Source organism: Uranotaenia lowii, chromosome 1 (assembly GCF_029784155.1).
Source record: "Uranotaenia lowii strain MFRU-FL chromosome 1, ASM2978415v1, whole genome shotgun sequence".
NCBI lineage: Eukaryota > Metazoa > Arthropoda > Insecta > Diptera > Culicidae > Uranotaenia > Uranotaenia lowii.
The window spans coordinates 17,554,051-17,572,576 of record NC_073691.1 but is presented as its reverse complement, the minus strand read 5'-3'; the positions used below and the strand labels follow the sequence as shown (position 1 = coordinate 17,572,576).

Sequence of the window (18,526 nt, the reverse complement as noted above, 5' to 3'; positions counted from 1 at the left end):
TCAAACCAGCTCGCTGCTGCTGATCAGCTTTCTGTTGCCGATCAGCTGGAGGGGAAATTTGTCTCATTCGTCCTTTGATTCGTTCAACTTGCACTTACGCCCAAATGTTTCCGAGGCAATTACCGGTAAATTTTAAATTTTCTTGGCATAGTGAATGTTAACTTAGTGAGTTGTCGTGTGTAGCGGTAAATTTATTAGTGAATGCGTAATAAAAGTGTGAATCGGGTGATTGGGTGATGCTGCTGCCGATTAGCCTGCTGCTGTTAGTTGTTAGGTTTGCTGCTACTGCTGCTGTTCGGTTTCTTTTCCTTGCTGCATTAGTTTACAGCGTTCGAAAGCCTGCTTGAGTATCGATTTAAGAACGCTTGAAAACAAGAATCTGAAATAATATTCATTGCCAGGTTGATATTCTGATAACCTCTACCTGTATACACTTTTTTACTCATGGAATCCGTAGCGAATGTGCTAGGTTTTTCTTCCTCTGCACATTCGCCGTTTGGAAGAAGGGACGTAAGCAACATTGAAATTGGCAATCAATGTTTTGTTTCATTCGTCATTTTGGAAGTCTTAAATTTTATATATTAAAAGGGTTTAAATTGATTGTTTTATCAATCACATAGGTAGATAATGTTATAATGAAGCTTTTTTAGTGAATATCTCAGTTTTTCAAATTTTGTTTCATTCGACGTAATGAAAGCTCACGCGAGAATTATCAAACCATGGAATATGAAACTTTTCTTTTTTCTAGACTTTTTATCACAGGCTTTATGAAAGTTTTGAACATGTTTCAAAATTAGGTATTCGTGTAACACTTCATGAGGGCGAAACTAGCAGATGACTTGACTGTTTACTATTTTGGAATTTCAATTGATTCATCATCTATTGAAACGTTCACGCATAGTTGAAAATTTTGAATTGTAAACGCGCCTATCCAGACTTACTATTTTGTTCACATTTAAATGCCAATTGGCACTTTTGAAATAGTATTTAAAAAAAATCCAGAATCAAAGTTTTGACTTCATGTTTAAGGTACACAATTGAAGATGTAACTTTGTTCGGTGTTTTCAAAATTGCTTTTGAACCTTTCGAAATCATCAAACGTCTTAAGGCATCTGAAAAGCGGGGTTTGTTTTGGTTGCACTTCGTTTTGTTTCGCTATCCTTATCAGTAAAATTTATGCGGATAAGTGAAAATCGCGATCAGTTTACTGTTAAAAGAATCCCAAATTTCCCGAAAATTTCTGTCTGTATCCGGAGGAAAAGTTGTCGGGCTTAAGACAGAATGTCTTTACTTTGCAATACCGGTGACTGGTTCATTCTGGGACATGGCCATTCGTACAGGTGAGTGAAAAACATTGCAGAAATTATACCCGTACTGATAAATATGGTGATTCATTGTTGACCGTAATTTGTTTTTCTCTGAACAAGAAAAATTGACCTGTACAACATGGAATGGCCGGCCACCATAAATCTCGAACAGATGATAGTGCACGCAGCACCCTACGGTGGCCCTATAGCCCTGGTTAAAGACTTCAAGCAATTCATAAAACTAACGGGCAATGTTTCGGCCAAACCGGTCATTCGAATCTTCAACTGTTCCGGAAAATTGATTTCGTCGATTAATGTAACTTTGTTAATACGTTTCTTTTATTATTCTCGATAATTCATTAGTCTCATTTTTTCAGTGGGATAACGGAAATTTGGTGTGCATGGGTTGGTCCGACGCGGAAGATTTTCTCTGCGTTCAGGATGACGGGTTCGTTTGGATGTACGATATGTTTGGGAACTTTCAGCACAAGTTCAGCATGGGTAAAGATGTAACGGAGGTAATCGATGCCAAAATATTTGCCTCCAGTTCTGGAACAGGAGTGGCGGTCATTACGGCTTCCTACAAGATCTACGTGGTCAACAGCATTAAGGATCCCAAATCTAGACCGCTTTCCGAGTTGCTGAGTTTAAATAGCGAAATCAGTTGTTGGGAGTTGGTTTCAAAAGAGAGAAACACCTGTTGTTTGATAGCGCGAGATACGGAAATCATTCTTGTTAGACACGGAGATTCTGCACCAATGACTCATGTCATTACCATGAAAAACGATTTCCGCAATATTGTGTCCATGTCGGTATCATTCAATCATCGACATCTTGCGCTTTATACGGATACCGGAGTACTTTGGCTGGGTTCGGCAGATCTGAAAACTAAATACAGTGAATTTGCAACAGGCAGAACAGATAGACCACAGCAAATAGCTTGGTGTTGTGACGACGATGCTCATCCCGATCGACAAGCTGTCGTTATCAGTTACGGAAACACGATCCTAGTGGTTGGAACTAACGGAGAATTTAACCCGTTCCCGTTCGATTCACAAACGATTCTGATTCAAGAGATGGACGCCGTTCGCATTCTGACCAATGGAAATCACGATATGATCCAACGAGTACCGAAATGCACTAGCAACATATTCGGAATCAACATATCCGAACCGGCCAGCTTTTTATTTGAGGCGCATCGAAAGTTCCAGGAACGCAGCCATCAGTCGGACGAATATTTGTGTCTGATCCAGAATCGGTTGGCTTCGGCCGTGGCGGAATGCATCGAGGCAGCCGGACAGGAATTCGATTCGCATACTCAGAAAAGTTTGATCAGAGCAGCTTACTTCGGGAAAGGATTCCTGCCGGGGTACAATTCGGATGCATACATTGAGATGTGTCGTGTGCTAAGGGTGTTGAATGCTTTGCGCGATCAAAACGTTGGAATGCCGCTGACTTTGAAGCAGTAGGTTCGAGTTGCTTGCATTTTATTTTTCGTGATAATTGTCGTTATTTTTTTGATACTGCAGATTTAACTATTTACAACCTTTAGTCATACTGGATAGGTTGATCTTCCGCAAACACTATGCATTGGCGATTCAGATAGCCAAACACCTTAAGCTACCCGAATCAAGAATTCTGGAGCATTGGGCGTTTCACAAAATTGTCAACGATAAGAGTAAGTTTTTGCCTTGATTAATAAGAATGCTTTGCACCTATTTGACTAACAATTTTCAACTTCATTTAGACGAGGAGGAAGTGGCGCGTAAAATTTCGGAGAAATTTCTTTCCCATCAGACTCGGGAACGCATTTCGTTCGCAAACGTGGCCAAAAAGGCACAGCAGGTTGGAAAAACTAAATTGGCCATCACACTGCTTGAGCTGGAGCCACGTAAAAGTTTGCAAGTTCCCCTGTTGCTAAAGTTGGGAGCAAACGAGAAAGCTCTGATGGCCGCTACGCAATCTGGCGATACCGATCTCATCTACATGGTGATCCTGGAAATGAAAAGTACCACAGCGTTGGCCAAATTTCAGATGATCATTCGACGCTTTCCGTTAGCTCAAAACCTATACAAGAAGTACTGCCAGGCTAACAGTTTGTCCACGTTGAAGGATATCTACTCCCAGGAGGACGATTTCCAGGCCCAGGCAGAGCTCGGATTGCGGGAAGCTCTGGAGATAAACAATGTTGAAGTTTCCATACCAGATATAAGTGGAAACTATAAGAAGGCTAACAAAACGCTGGAGACTGAGGCTTGTGATGAAACGAAAAAGCTGATGAAACATCAGAAGGTAGCTTTAGAGAGATTTGTCAAGAATGAATGATTTAATAATTTATGAATGAAATTTCAGGTTTTAGATGAAAAATATCAAAAACGATTGTACGGATTACCCCTCCACGCAACCATCAGACAGGTTCTTCTAATTGGGGATCTCAAGTACGCCGAGAGATTGAAGAGCGAGTTCCGAATGCCGGATCGACGTTATTGGTGGCTGAGGATCCAAGTGTTGGCCCAACAGTTCCAGTGGGAAGAATTGGAAAAGTTTGCCAAGAGCAAAAAAAGTCCCATCGGGTACGAACCGTTTGTGGAGATTTGTCTCCGGCAAGGTCGGATCGATGAGGCAAAAAAGTATTTGCCACGATGTATTGAGGAAAACAAATTCAAATGGTATCTGCGGGCCGGATGCTACCTGGAGGCAGCTACTATCGCCTACGAACAGAAGGACATTGACAATTTGCTGAAAATTTACGATTACTGTTCCAATGACCCAGTGCTGTCAACAAAGGTGGAGAATTTGATAGGCCAGCTGTCCACGAAAAAATAGGCCCTTGTATCAGTAAATATTTTAAGTGTAATGTCATATATAATACGTCTCTTTGTAATAATTATTAATATATTTTTCGGGTTATTCCATGATATCTAAATTGATAAATAGAAATTATAAAAACATATTGCGGCAATAATTTTTAGAAATTTTTAAAACCTATATAAACCGTAAGCATATTTTGTCTGTGCAAACCAATACCTTTCTTTTTTTTATTGAAAATAAGCGCTTTCGTCGTTTTTCTTGCCGGCCTCTTTTGAATTGAAAAAAAAAAAAAGATTATTTGTGTTCCGATATTTTATTTACTTTAAATATTTTTCTCATTTACATGTGTGAATTAGGTAAATCTTATGCTAATAAATTAAACTTTTCATGTTCAAGATTGAACCGTTTTTTTTTTGTATTTCAAAAAACGTTTCACAAATCTTCAAAATTTGTATTTCTTTCAATGTTTTTCGTTTGCCACTGTCGTAATTTAGTGGATCCAAATTTGTTTTTCCCTCTAATTCCAGTAGAAATGTTATTAGCGAGCTTTCTAGCAAATATATTATCATATTCGTCGAATGAAGAAGATTTCTATTACACTTATTTTAAGACTAATGTATTTTACAACAGATTAGATTTGTTTTCAGTATACACCAAATGTGATTCCAACTGCTTCAGTTCACTTCAGGAAAAGTGTCACTCTCGTATAAACGTTGCAGTGTGAGTGCTTTCCGTATTGATGATTACCGTTCTTTCGCAGCGTTACATTTATTCAAACCAATCATAATACAACAATAAAAGAAATAATAATCCAATTCTAACTTTGGAAACTTTGTTAGTAAATTGTTAACGGGATTCCTTTTGCAATTTCACTCCCTTTTATTGGAAAGTGGTATTACTATGTTGTATGTAGGATTACTTATTTTTATGGTGTTGAAAATTATTGAATTCTGTTTCAATCAACAGTGTTCTAATAGCTATGGTATGATTTGTTTTTCTGAATTTGTTAAGTTTCAATAACGCAAGTAGAAATCTGTCATTAACGAATAATATTATGCACTATTGTGACTGTCATACGATCATGGTGAAATACAAACGAAGTAACGAACTATATTTAATAATCATTGTCCACATTCTATCGGTAAACATTTTTTCAATCAATTTACAAAATCTGACTTCCAGCTTCGCATGCAAATATACAATTCGATGTTGTATTTTTGTAGTTCTAAGTACCAGTACACTGTTGACTTTTCCGTTATATACTTGTTTAACCAAATCAATGATTGACTTTTGAACCAGCTTGAACGTACAATTACAAAAACAAATGAACGTACAAAAGAAAAACCTACAGAATAAAAATTAGAAAACTTTCTAAACAAACATATGAAGGAAAATTGTATCCACATTGTTGAATGGTGTCTTTGTGTTGTTCTCCAGTGTCTGGACATTTTCTTCTGATGTCCAAAGGATGTTGATCTGCTTCCCAATTCAGCAAACAAAACGAATTTCCACGAACTTATGTTATGGTACCTGGAAAAAATTAAACAGATTAAAAATAAAACACAACTTAGATTTCAAAAACAAATTCGTTATTTGTACCATCTATCAATAATTAATATTTAAGTCATGTTTCAGCATTTCAAACTTCAATGGATTCCAATTCCGAAACTGTGTTATTACTTTGAACAACAGGGATTGGTTATTGAAAGAGGAGATGTGCAGTAGAAAAAAAGAGGCTGGCAACGCTGTACTTTGAGAGTGCACGGAAAATAAAAAAAAGGTAAAATTTACCTTTTTGCGAGGTGAATTTTTTCCACCCCTCTTTCGAGGTAAATTTTACCTTTTTTTCATTCACCTAGCAAAAAGGTAAATTTTACCTTTTTCGCATTCACCTAGCAAAATAGCAAATAATACCGTTTTCCCATTTACTGATTTAAAAGGTAAATGCTGGTTGGTTTGATTGTTATCTTCAATAAGAATTAAAAAAATACAAAATTCTTTCAAAAATGATATTTATTGGAGATAAATAGGGACTGGTAATTCGGCTTCGCGTTCTTCTGAGCCGCTATGGCCGCTGAATCCACCTGCGTTGCGTACATTCATGGCCTCCTCCGTTCGACTAATCCGGTCAGCTTCGGCTTTTCCGGCTGGAGGATGACGTGGAATACACCTCAAAGCTCTATGGGCCGATCTGAAACAAAATCAATAGTATTATGACGAGAACCAGCACAACTAAATGATATTTAAGAACACTTACCATTCTATTCCGATTTTCACATATTAGGCACAAAGCAAAACTTGTTCCTAGAATGACAAAACAGCTTAACCTCAATGAACGGGTTCGGCGAATAGTTACTTTTTTTAGAAGAATTGTACCGTTTTGTTTAGCTCAATCCAGGTCAATTACACCTCGCTACGAGGTAAGTTTTACCTTATATGGATTTATCTTTTTTTCTAGGTGAATTATACTTTTTTATCGAGCTCAATTCAGGTGAACTTCACCTCGCTACGAGGTAAGATTTACCTTTTTTGGATTCACCTTTTTTCTCGGTGAATTGTACCTTTTTTCCAACCTCGATTCAGGTAAATTTTACCTCACTGTGAGGTGAGTTTCACCTCGAAGAGGTAGAAGTTACCTTTTTGGCTTTCACGAGCGTTTACCTTTGCTAACTCGGTAAATTTTACCTTTTTATTATTTTCCGTGTGATAAATGCATGAAGGTCACTCAAAATAAAATAATTTTCCCAATACGTAAACTCATTTGAATTCACTTAATCATCTGGTCAAGTGAACCTAGAAGTGAGTTATTGACATTCAGTTGAACCAAGGTGGGTATATATCCAGGAGGTGTTCCCGAATAACATATTCCCGATTCAGCCATTTTGGCTATGTAGGCTATGCAACTATACGGAACTCATGAAGTTTGTTTACCAACAAACCACAGAAAAGCTGAGCAAAAAATAAACAAACTCATTGAGAGCCCCGCTCACTCCTCGCCTACTTACTGTGAAAGTCAGAGAACCTACACGGAAAATAAAAAAAAGGTAAAATTTACCTTTTTGCGAGGTGAATTTTTTCCACCCCTCTTTCGAGGTAAATTTTACCTTTTTTTTTTCGTTCACCTAGCAAAAAGGTAAATTTTACCTTTTTTCAATTTACCTTTTTCGCATTCACCTAGCAAAATAGTAAATAATACCGTTTTCCCATTTACTGATTTAAAAGGTATGCTGGTTGGTTTGATTGTTTTCTTCAATAAGAATTAAAAAAATTCAAAATTCTTTCAAAAATGATATTTATTGGAGATAAATAGGGACTGGTAACTCGGCTTCGCGTTCTTTTGAGCCGCTATGGCCGCTGAATCCACCTGCGTTGCGTACATTCATGGCCTCCTCCGTTCGACTAATCCGGTCAGGTTCGGCTTTTCCGGCTGGAGGATGACGTGGAATACACCTCAAAGCTCTATGGGCCGATCTGAAACAAAATCAACAGTATTATGACGAGAACCAGCACAACTAAATGATATTTAAGAACACTTACCATTCTATTCCGATTTTCACATATTGGGCACACAGCAAAACTTGTTCCTAGAATGACAAAACAGCTTAACCTCAATGAACGGGTTCGGCGAATAGTTACTTTTTTTGTACCGTTTTGTTTAGCTCAATCCAGGTCAATTACACCTCGCTACGAGGTAAGTTTTACCTTATTTGGATTTACCTTTTTTCTAGGTGAATTATACTTTTTTATCGAGCTCAATTCAGGTGAACTTCACCTCGCTACGAGGTAAGATTTACCTTTTTTGGATTCACCTTTTTTCTCGGTGAATTGTATCTTTTTTCAACCTCGATTCATGTAAATTTTACCTCACTGTGAGGTGAGTTTCACCTCGAAGAGGTAGAAGTTACCTTTTTGGCTTTCACGAGCGTTCACCTTTGCTTCCTCCAGTTCCTCGTTTCGGGCCAGGACGCTTCCGGGTGGAGGTCCCGCTGGGTGACCCACTTGCTTCCGGATGATCGGCAGATGCAGCTTCCCTTGCCGCAGCTGATTCTCTCCCTCGTGATCGCTTTCCGGAGCCGGCTGGTCGTCTACTTCGTTTGACCTTTTTTGGATTCACCTTTTTTCTCGGTGAATTGTACCTTTTTTCAACCTCGATTCAGGTAAATTTTACCTCACTGTGAGGTGAGTTTCACCTCGAAGAGGTAAAAGTTACCTTTTTGGCTTTCACGAGCGTTCACCTTTGCTATCTCGGTAAATTTTACCTTTTTATTATTTTCCGTGTAGTGTATCTAAGAACCTTGAGTTGAACTTCAACTGTTCAGTGATGGTCACTGGAAACTCAAGTGATGAGTAAGTGAGTATTTATGCGGTCACTTAAAACTTAAGTTTTAATTTTTTTGAAATACTCAGAGCCCGACTCCATTTTACTCAGACTTTGCCTTTTCTATGGCGCAGCCGTCGCTTGATCTAAAACGACTCAGTTTTCCCGAGTAGTGGCTACTCAGACGACTCGAAAATTGGCACTCAGCGAATTCGAGTGCTTGTAGGCGACAACTGAGTAAAGTTGGATCAGTTTGTGCGAGGCAGTCGACTTTGATTGTTTTCGACAACAAAGAATTAGGAAATTTTTATGGTAAATGTACATTTTTAACGTTAATCTTATTATAATAACATGATTTTGATTATTTTACAGGGAATTGCGATGTTTCTTAACGAATCCAAGGTGCATCAAACATCCGTCGGGGGGGAAATGAAATGGATCAACAAAACGGATTTTTTTTTTGAATAAAGATTTTTCACATTAAATATTTTGACTTGTTTTCCATTGCATCAACAAATCCATCATTCTTTCCAACAATTGTACAGGTTTTTACTTTTCTAGTGTAAAAAATCCGGTCAAAAACCGTTCCGAAATCGTTCACGCATTCTGAGCAACCCTGACTCAGATGTCGCGAAAAGGGCAGTTAGTCAGTTCTGAGTAAAGGCCGTTTAGTCAGAACTGAGTAAGTGCGGTTTTGGCGACAACTGAGTAACCGTCACTCTGAACTGAGTAGCTGAAAGTTAGCGAGTATTGAAATGTAGAATATGTCTGTTCAATCAACTCTAGTCGAAACGGGTCGAATCAAGTAGAAATGGATTGACAGTTGATCACCTGTCTCTTTCCAATTGACTTCGACCGATTTCTACCAAGTCGAAACTAATCCTGCTGCCGAGCTGGATTGGTTTCGACTAGTTTCAACTTGCTCCATTGAACATCGACCTGACTAGTTTCGACCAAAACATTGGCTCGTTGAACGTCTATCAGTTAACAGAAACCAGTTGAAACCGATTTTTACTAACGATTGAACGAAGCTAATATTCATAACCCACTTGAAATGGAGAAATTCAATGAGTTTTTATCTCTTAAGTGAATCTGCATTTGTTATTTTTGGATTTATTTTTGGTTCAGAGTGCATTGATCAATTTATTAGCAAATCTATAGAAAAATCATTCACAGAGAAGAGTAGGCGATGACTTTTGCTTATCGCAGGCGTTGTTCGCAACAGTTTTTACTTCAGTACATAAAACAGTGGGCAATTTTGATAGAAATGGCTTAAAGTTGAAGCTGTAAATAGGGCAGAAGTGTCCACCGGAAGTTCGAAAAATTTAGGGGGGAATTAGTGCTGTTTCATACAAAGAATTGCAAACCGGTAGATGCAGAAACGGAATATTTACACTTTGAATTCAAAATTTTATTTTCCTGTTGAAGTCTGGGGTTGTTAGGGGAGGCGCTTTTTGTGATGAGGGCCTGAACTGCCGCTCATAGCAAGTCCGTCCCATTTGCGTTTTTGTTGAAATGAGAAAAACGGCATTGAAAAATCGTAAAAAGTCCAACGGTAAATAAGCACTTGTATGCGTTTATATACGAAATAATCAACAGAATCTGTCACTGCAACGGCCAATGAAAGATTTTCGCTTTTTAATGATAATTTTTTTGTTTTGATTCTGTTGAAAATCTTTTGCAGGGCCCTTATGGCTGTGGGACTGACATGCTATGATTTATGCCATATGGGACCGACTTGCGATCATTTGTTCAATGGGACAAAATTACTTGAGGTTTTTTTCAATGTTCATCAGAACAAAGTACTGAAAACAAAGTTTTCTCTTGAAACTACAGATAAAATTAAAGTGATTCCAGCGATAAACTGAAAAATGATGAAAATGCAAATGGGACGGACTTGCTATGAGCGGCAGTGAAGCGCTGTGTTAAAGTTTAGAAGTAATTTTGTTCCTCGGAAATAACATACACAAATAAATTAAGTTTGGAAAAGGTGGAAAGCCTCGAACGAATAGGGAGATATTTGGGGGAGATAGTTTTGTTTCCTCCGATTCAGTCTGTGCCTATCCGATTAAATGAATACAAAGATATCTGCTCTGATTCCGTTACTTTGCAACGTGATGTCTACTCCCGGTCTCCTGGAAATGTGGTCCTCAAATGAATGAAAGGATCTACACAAAACCATCGGTGAGATCATTCTTCGTATAAAATTGCAAGACACATTCTATTCATTCACCATTACAAGTCAATTTTTCACTGATAGTTTTGGTGATAATTTTGAAATAGGTATTTAGGCTAGTCCACAATAGGAGACAATTGGCCTCGAGATAGCCTCAGTGACTTCCATTTTATTCGGGAGACAATTCTAATTCTTATTAGAGAGTAATTAAGACAGATGAAAAGTTGATAGATGGAAAGATCAAAGCTAGAGCGCTTTGGATAGAAGAAACGAATAGATGGTGGAAATGTGAGCTAAGGGCATTGTGTTATCGACAGGTTGAAACTACTTGTGCGATTCTTTGCCCAGCACCGGCTGGTTGTTTGTAGTAAGTGGCGAAGAAACCACATTGCCACCAACAACCAACTACAGATGGGTCGAACACATAAGGTTGCGTCCAACCGGTTAAAAAATCACATAAGCAGCGCTCACTAGTGCTATTTTGATTGCTTAACCAATTCTATCGATGCGTGCTACTTGTTCGGGTACGTGTCCTATTATAGTTTCGATTGATTCGTGTTTTACTATTGTTCAATATTTGGTACCTGTTCAAAAACTAGTGCTTCTTTTCTACATTCAAAACATCGTTTGCTTACCATGCGATCGAGGTACCCCGCTCTTTGTTGCCAATTCTTTCTACAGGTACTTCCGGTAGTTCCGTAGATCGGCACTGCTACCGTAGCCGCCTCCATTTTCACCGTTTTCTCCGCCCAGCTCCATGGCTGCCGAATCGAAAGACGGCGGTTCCGGTAAACTTTCGTTCATACTATCCTCCAGGTCTTTATCCATCGAGGCATCCTTGGCAGCGGCAGACGAGTCCTTGGTTCCTCGTTTCCTACTGCTTCCTCCCGTTCCTCGTTTCGGGCCAGGACGCTTCCGGGTGGAGGTCCCGCTGGGTGACCCACTTGCTTCCGGATGATCGGCAGATGCAGCTTCCCTTGCCGCAGCCGATTCTCTCCCTCGTGAACGCTTTCCGGAGCCGGCTGGTCGTCTACTTCGTTTGCCCTTCCGTTTGTAGCCGTTGATGTTGTAGTCATAATCGGAATCTCCCCCTTCTGGATCGTCCAAATCGTCATCGTTCAGGGCCATTTCGTCGTAGTACCAATCCTTGGGCAGGGGTTCTTCCTTCGAGGGTGTTGGATTCGGATGGCTATCTTTACTATCTGTATCTAGATTGGCCCCGAGAGATGAATCATCTAGCAGAGAAGCATTGAACTCTGCAGGTTCAACGGGGGCGGGTATTTCTCCTGGTTCTCTTGTTGGGACCGGAGGAACACCCAGTGGTAACGACGACCCTCCGATGGATTTGAAAGGTCGATGGTTCTGTAGTTTTGTGAGATATTGCCGTTTGGGTTTCCACCATCGGGAGGCCGGGTAGGTATAGAGCTGACCTTCACGATGGCCGGGCATTCGTCGGCGAAGCGGCATGTACAGGTGACTATGGTTCTGAGCTATGCCCGTTTGAGAATCGAAAAACGGGACCCGCATTCTTCGTTCCATGCACAGTCGGGTATTGAACGATGCACTAACTTCTAACGTTTCTCGGTAGGTGGAATCTCGTACAAAACTTTCAATCTTCTGCAAGTTCGGTACGGATACTATGTGGATCCCGATACCACCCCCTCCTGATAAAGCCATTTTTTGAAAACTCGTCTGATTTATGGCCAAATCGGAAAACCACTATTTTCAGGAGATGAAGGATGGTTTTCGGGGACAAAATGAAATGAAATTTTTCGTTCGATTGCAGGGATCTTACAATGTACAAAATTGCCTACGTTTTCTTGGCCCGATTGAACTATACGAGTGATTATCTACGATGACGGCAATGGTCACTGCGATAGAGATTTCTATTTTCCTTCAATTTTTTCCTCATTCAACACACTCGAGGCAGCACATATTTTGTCCTGTTCTTGCACACACGTCCATGCCGTGGCCATTAGATTCATCCGAACAGTGGGATCCGCAAAGCTAGCACCAGCTACACTTCAATCAGCGATGCATCTGACACTGTTGTTGAATGAATGAGCGAACGAGTGCGGGGGCGGAACAGTCGGTCGGAAGAAAGTGCATGCGACGTATCGGCTATGGCACTACAAACGCGTAGTCTATCGTTCAAAACATCATCATAGAGTTACTTTTGTATCCGCTGATTCCTTGGATACTTTTTATTGGTAGTTGTGTATTTAAAAATGCACACACAGAAATAGCTTTCGGCTGAAAAAAATTTGCTCCAGCTTGTCCCAAAACTATCTGGGACCGATTTTTCAAACACTTCACTTCCTGGCGGCACACAACCGGCTCGCTTGCATTTCGGTGCCGCCAAGGATAAATATTATCGTTGGCGTCTTCTTCTGGTTGGGCTGTTTTTCTTCGCCAAGATTCGCCACCACCTCTCTAGTGCACCACTCGTTTAAACTATTCTGTCTAGCAGCAAGACGTATGAATTAAGATCGAGCTCTTCTAACAGCAGTTGATTTTTCGCTACTGCGCTTCTTCTAACCGAGCAAAAATTTGACATTTCCATTGATGATGTTGCTGCCATTGCGATAGGTAAAAAGAGACCGATACAGTCGGTGATAGGTAGATTGGGAAGAAGCAGGCAGAAGCAAATAAACCTTGCATCAAGTGACTCCATCTATTGTTGGCTGCGAGAAATGGAAATGATACAGAGTGGTATGCAACGTTGGTTGCAATATAGGTATTCGAACATACTGGTTGGCGGTGAAGCATTTTGATGTAGAATTACGTCTTACAGCAACATTATGCGGATGCAAATTGAAATTAGCGAACGGATCTAGCGTCACGAAAATAGCTTCATTAAAGGACATCATATCTAAAAGATATTGACATCACCACCAAGCTTGCTCTCCGTTGATTGGCTGGTTGAAAATGGAGTTTTGTTAACACTGCATACTTATGGAAAGAATAAGACAAATGACGTTAATGACTACATGACATAAGATTATAGAATTATCACTTACCAATATGCCATTCTTACAGGCAGAATATGACGAACAGACCTGACATGGATATGACACTCCACTTTCAACATTTATCTTAATACACTGCGCATACTTTACCTGCTACATATCAGACAGTCCACATGAAATTTGCATCACAAAGAAATACCAACTTCGAACACGCAATATTTATCACCACACAGCACATACCCCGTTCGTACTTCACTCACCACAGACGAAACACATCCCCAAGCACCCACACAAGTCGCCTTACATTCCGATACACAATTAATATGATCATGGCCAATGGCCCTGAAAAGGGTCTTTTGAAATAGGGCTACAAAAAAACTTACCTGATTTGGAAATTTTCAAGTTTGCCATGTCAATGCATCTTTATACGCTTGCGATTGCTAGCGGCAAGAAGAATTGATATGGTGGGAAAAATTGACTTGATCTTGCACTCATTCGAAAAAGGAACGTAAAATTTACCTGGTTTTTCACGTAACCGTTTCGTGAATTCTTCCTTGATTTGCGTGAGTGACATATCATATAATTTTGGAAAGAAATTTTTAAGTGTACAAACATTATCTTCAAGTATTTTATAAATCTGTTAGAATGTGACTAAGTTAAATAAATCTTATACATTTCCGCATTAGTTCAGGACAGTGCTAACAGGTTTTGTATGTAAATAAATTAACAATTATAAATACCTTTGAGATAAGTTTAAACGATTTATAAATACCTAGGTTTGAAGAACAAAAGTTGCACACGCGTGATAAATGCACATTTAATGTGCCTCTTTTTGAACTGAGTCAAGCGTGTGGATAAAAGGAAGCTGTTCCCGTTTTTGGTTTATGAGTATTTCAAACAGATTTTCATTACTTGAAGAATAAATAGCGATCAGATTTGGCTTAAATTATAAAAGTACAGATTTTAAACTCCTCATTTTAAGGAAATTAGTTACTTTACCAACACTGCTATTGTAAGCTTTTCTCGCAAGCTTCTCTTTTAGAACATTAGTAGATATTAAATCGACAATTCAGAGAAGAATGACTTCGTTAAGGCAAATCTGTTCTTCAACTTTTTTTTTAAAAAAAGAATACGCTTAAATTTTAATGCTAGCTTTTAAAATCCTTAACTAATTTTATTAAAAAGAATTAATTTAAATGTATCGTAACATTATTTAACACAGTATCATTTGGCAGAATCTTTTGGGTCGATTTTTTTGCTTGCTACTTCTTCGGTGACACACAAAATGTACAGATGTTTGCTCTCATTGAACACCCGCCGATCGCCGAGCCCGAATGGTCGATAGTTTCCGACGTGAAACAGCTTGAATCTGTGGAACCGGTCAGGAAGGCACCATCTTGAACGCTGTCCAGTTGTCCTTTTTGAACCAACAAACACGGATGCTTCACGTTGCCTGCAATTTTGGATTGAAAAAATTATCAGCACATATGTTTCAAAAATAACAAAAATGACAAAAATGACAAAAGTGACAAAATGACAAAAATGACAAAAAAATGACAAAAAAATGACAAAAAAATGACAAGAAATGACAAAAAGGACAAAAATGACAAAAATGGCAAAAATGACAAAAATGACAAAAAATGGCAAAAATGACAAAAATGACAAAAATGACAAAAATGACAATTAGACAAAATTGACAAAAATGACAAAAATGACAAAAATGACAAAAATCTCAAAAATGATAAAAATGACAAAAATTACAAAACTGATAAATAGACAAAAATGACAAAAATGACAAAAATTACAAAAATGACAAAAATGACAAAAATGACAAAAATGACAAAAATGACAAAAATGACAAAAATGACAAAAATGACAAAAATGACAAAAATGACAAAAATGACAAAAGTGACAAAAATGACAAAAATGACAAAAATGACAAAAATGATAAAAATGACAAAAATTACAAAACTGATAAATAGACAAAAATGAGAAAAATGACAAAAATGACAAAAATGATAAAAATTACAATAATTACAAAACTGATAAATAGACAAAAATGACAAAAAATGACAAAAAGGACAAAAATCACAAAAATGACAAAAAATTCAAAACTGATAAATAGACAAAAATGACAAAAATGAAAAAATGACAAAAATGACAAAAATCACAAAAATGACAAGAATGACAAAAATGATAAAAATGACAAAAATGACAAAAATGACAAAAATGGCAAAAATGACAAAAATGACAAAAATGACAAAAATAACAAAAATGACAAAAATGACAAAAATGACAAAAATGGCAAAATTGACAAAAATGACAAAAATGACAAAAATGACAAAAATGACAAAAATGAGAAAAATGAGAAAAATGACAAAAATGACAAAAATGACAAAAATGACAAAAATGACAAAAATGACAAAAATGACAAAAATGACAAAAATGACAAAAATGACAAAAATGACAAAAATGACAAAAATGACAAAAATGACAAAAATGACAAAAATGACATAAATGACAAAAATGACAAAAATGACAGAAATGACAGAAATGACAAAAATGACCAAAATAACAAAAATGACAAAAATGACAAATATGACAAAAATGACAAAAATGACAAAAATGACAAAAATGACAAAAATGACAAAAATGACAAAAATGACAAAAATGACAAATATGACAAAAATGACAAAAATGACAAAAATGACAAAAAGGACGAAAAGGTTAATTTGACGAAAATGACATAAATGACAAAAATGACGAAAATGTTTTGTCATTTTTGTCATTTGTGTCATTTTTGATCGTTTTTGTATTTTTTCGACATTTTATCAATTTTGGCTATTTATTCATTTTTGTTATTTTTTTCCAGGTGTTAGGTATTCATGAAATTTTTTGTTATTAGGGTGATTTTCGTAATTTTTTGAAGTATACTTTTCGTCATCGTCATCGTATTTCTGTTATTTATGGAATGGTTGCAATTTGGGTTGTTTTTCATTGTTTGAATTTTTTTTAAAATTTTTGTTTAATTTTGTTGTTTAGGTGTTTTTAAAATCAATTAATGCATTTTTGTCATGTTTGTCCATTTACCTGTTTCAGCGTTTTGAGTCATTTTTTTATTTTTCTTCTTTTTTTTGCTATCTTGGGATTTTTCATTTGATGGTTTTGTTATCTGTGTCTGTGTTTATTTTTGTTTTTATTATCAATTTGTTTTTGTCTTTTTTAAAATTTGGTTATTTGGCGATGTTTGTAATTTTTCTTATTTTTTAATCTTGGTCGTTTTTGTCATTTTTTTGTCATTGATTTTGTCATGATTTAATTTTGGTAATTTTGGTTATTTTCATCATTTTTTGTTAAAATTTGAGTGAGCTTTCATTACCTCGTATGAAATATCTTGAGAATTCACAGAAAACTGCTGCAAAAGCCATCAAAACAACTTTAACATGCATATTTTACATATACAAGAATATGTTGTCCAGGCTACAAATACGATTCTAAATGAAAAGAAATTGCGACTAGTTTATGTCACGCGAGATATGGTCGATTTTTTTTAAATTTGATAATAAAAATTTTCGCTCATGCATCCCCCTAATTACGGTATTGATAGATTAGATAGATTGCCTTATTAAAGGCGCTTTGGTTTCCAACAACTGGAATCGACACAATTATTTACGCCTTCTTTTATGAAATATTTGTTTTAGGTTATTAGTTTAAACTTGTTCAAGGCAGGCTTAAGGCAATGGCGAACATTTTTGATTTACCCAAATAAATCGAAGGATTATTTCCACTTACCAGTCATGAGAACCGCGATCAGATGGGAAATATAACTCTTGGCCAGCCGTAGGGTTTCAATTTTTGAAAGTTTTCGGTTTTTTGGTTCGGTCGGAATCAGCAGCCGCAGATTGGTGAACGCTGAGTTAACGCTTGATGAAAAATGAATCGAAATTTATTACAACATCCAGCTAACTTCAAAATTTATAATCTGAGAGATTACCTATGCGTCCTGAGCCGTTCTCTGGCATTGGCCTGAGTGCGTTGAACGTATCCTCCCGCGCTGCCGTTGCTATTTTCGTCCGGCGAACCTCCACTGCTGCCCACCATGTAACTGACCTCTCCGAAAAGTTCTTCGTAGCTGTTATGTTTCAGCGATGCTACATCGGTGCCATTCACAACAAACTCCACACTAACCACCGCAGGTCGATTTGCTACATTCATTTTTACCTCACCACACACCACAAAAGTGCTGAAACACTCATCCCCGGCAGTTAACCGGTGACATCCTTTCGGCACTTGAACTCGACAGCAACTGATTGCATTCATCCAAGTTTTGCGGGCACGACGATGAGCAGAAGCAGCATGCTCTGCGCTACAGCCATCAGCTGAACACTTGTTAAATGAATTAAGTCGTTAACGACACTTGGCTGTTTGAGATCGATCCGATCGCTAGTTTTTTTTTCTCGTCGCACGCACTATGATTCTTTCGAGTTGCTTTTTTTCCTTCCCGTTTCTGTCTCTACCCATTCACATAGATATAGGCGCAAACCGCGAGCGAACGGAAGTTATCCGGGGCAGATGAAATCGGATTCTAGTCGGCTCGGCTGATTTACGGACCCACAGGCAGGCGTAGGCGGTTTGCGTTTGTTGTTTTTGCTTTGCCCGTTTTGGTTTTTCAACCCCTACTGATTGTTGCGCTGCCATTGAAAGATTTCTGGCAAGTGATTTGGTTATACTGGACCATTCCTCCTCGATGCTGTGGTTGGTGATGATGTTGATGGTGATGGGTACAAATTGTTGTTGCTACTGTCAATTCTTTGGAAATTTATGACCTCTTTTTTTTCTCCCTATGGTGAGTCAAAGTGTCGGTTTGAAGGATGTGCATGAAAGCTGAGAATTCTTTTTAGGTTTGTCTGTCTAAAGAATAATGGCTTAAAGAGAGATGCTCGCC

At 37.8% G+C, this 18,526-nt stretch overlaps 3 protein-coding genes across 3 annotated transcripts; 1 reads left to right on the top strand and 2 right to left on the bottom strand.

Annotated features, from left to right (window-relative positions):
* The first annotated feature begins 1,154 nt into the window (after nucleotides 1-1,154).
* Nucleotides 1,155-4,441, top strand: LOC129754479 (vacuolar protein sorting-associated protein 16 homolog). The gene is made up of 6 exons (XM_055750584.1): nucleotides 1,155-1,340; nucleotides 1,428-1,623; nucleotides 1,685-2,772; nucleotides 2,837-2,985; nucleotides 3,055-3,599; nucleotides 3,660-4,441. The coding sequence occupies exons 1-6, from the start codon at nucleotides 1,282-1,284 to the stop codon at nucleotides 4,131-4,133; spliced, it is 2,511 nt and encodes an 836-aa protein (XP_055606559.1). The 5' UTR covers nucleotides 1,155-1,281; the 3' UTR covers nucleotides 4,134-4,441.
* Nucleotides 4,405-13,161, bottom strand: LOC129754487 (zinc finger protein DPF3). The gene is made up of 2 exons (XM_055750597.1): nucleotides 11,248-13,161; nucleotides 4,405-5,648 (listed from the first exon to the last, which is right to left on the bottom strand). Exon 1 carries the CDS (start codon nucleotides 12,287-12,289, stop codon nucleotides 11,288-11,290), a length of 1,002 nt encoding a protein of 333 aa, XP_055606572.1. The 5' UTR covers nucleotides 12,290-13,161; the 3' UTR covers nucleotides 4,405-5,648; nucleotides 11,248-11,287.
* A 1,626-nt stretch (nucleotides 13,162-14,787) lies between these two features.
* On the bottom strand, nucleotides 14,788-17,902 carry LOC129740387 (transcription factor 15-like). Its single transcript, XM_055732046.1, has 3 exons — nucleotides 17,576-17,902; nucleotides 17,374-17,504; nucleotides 14,788-15,034 (listed from the first exon to the last, which is right to left on the bottom strand). Exons 1-3 carry the CDS (start codon nucleotides 17,899-17,901, stop codon nucleotides 14,844-14,846), a joined length of 648 nt encoding a protein of 215 aa, XP_055588021.1. The 5' UTR covers nucleotide 17,902; the 3' UTR covers nucleotides 14,788-14,843.
* Nucleotides 17,903-18,526: the final 624 nt, after the last annotated feature.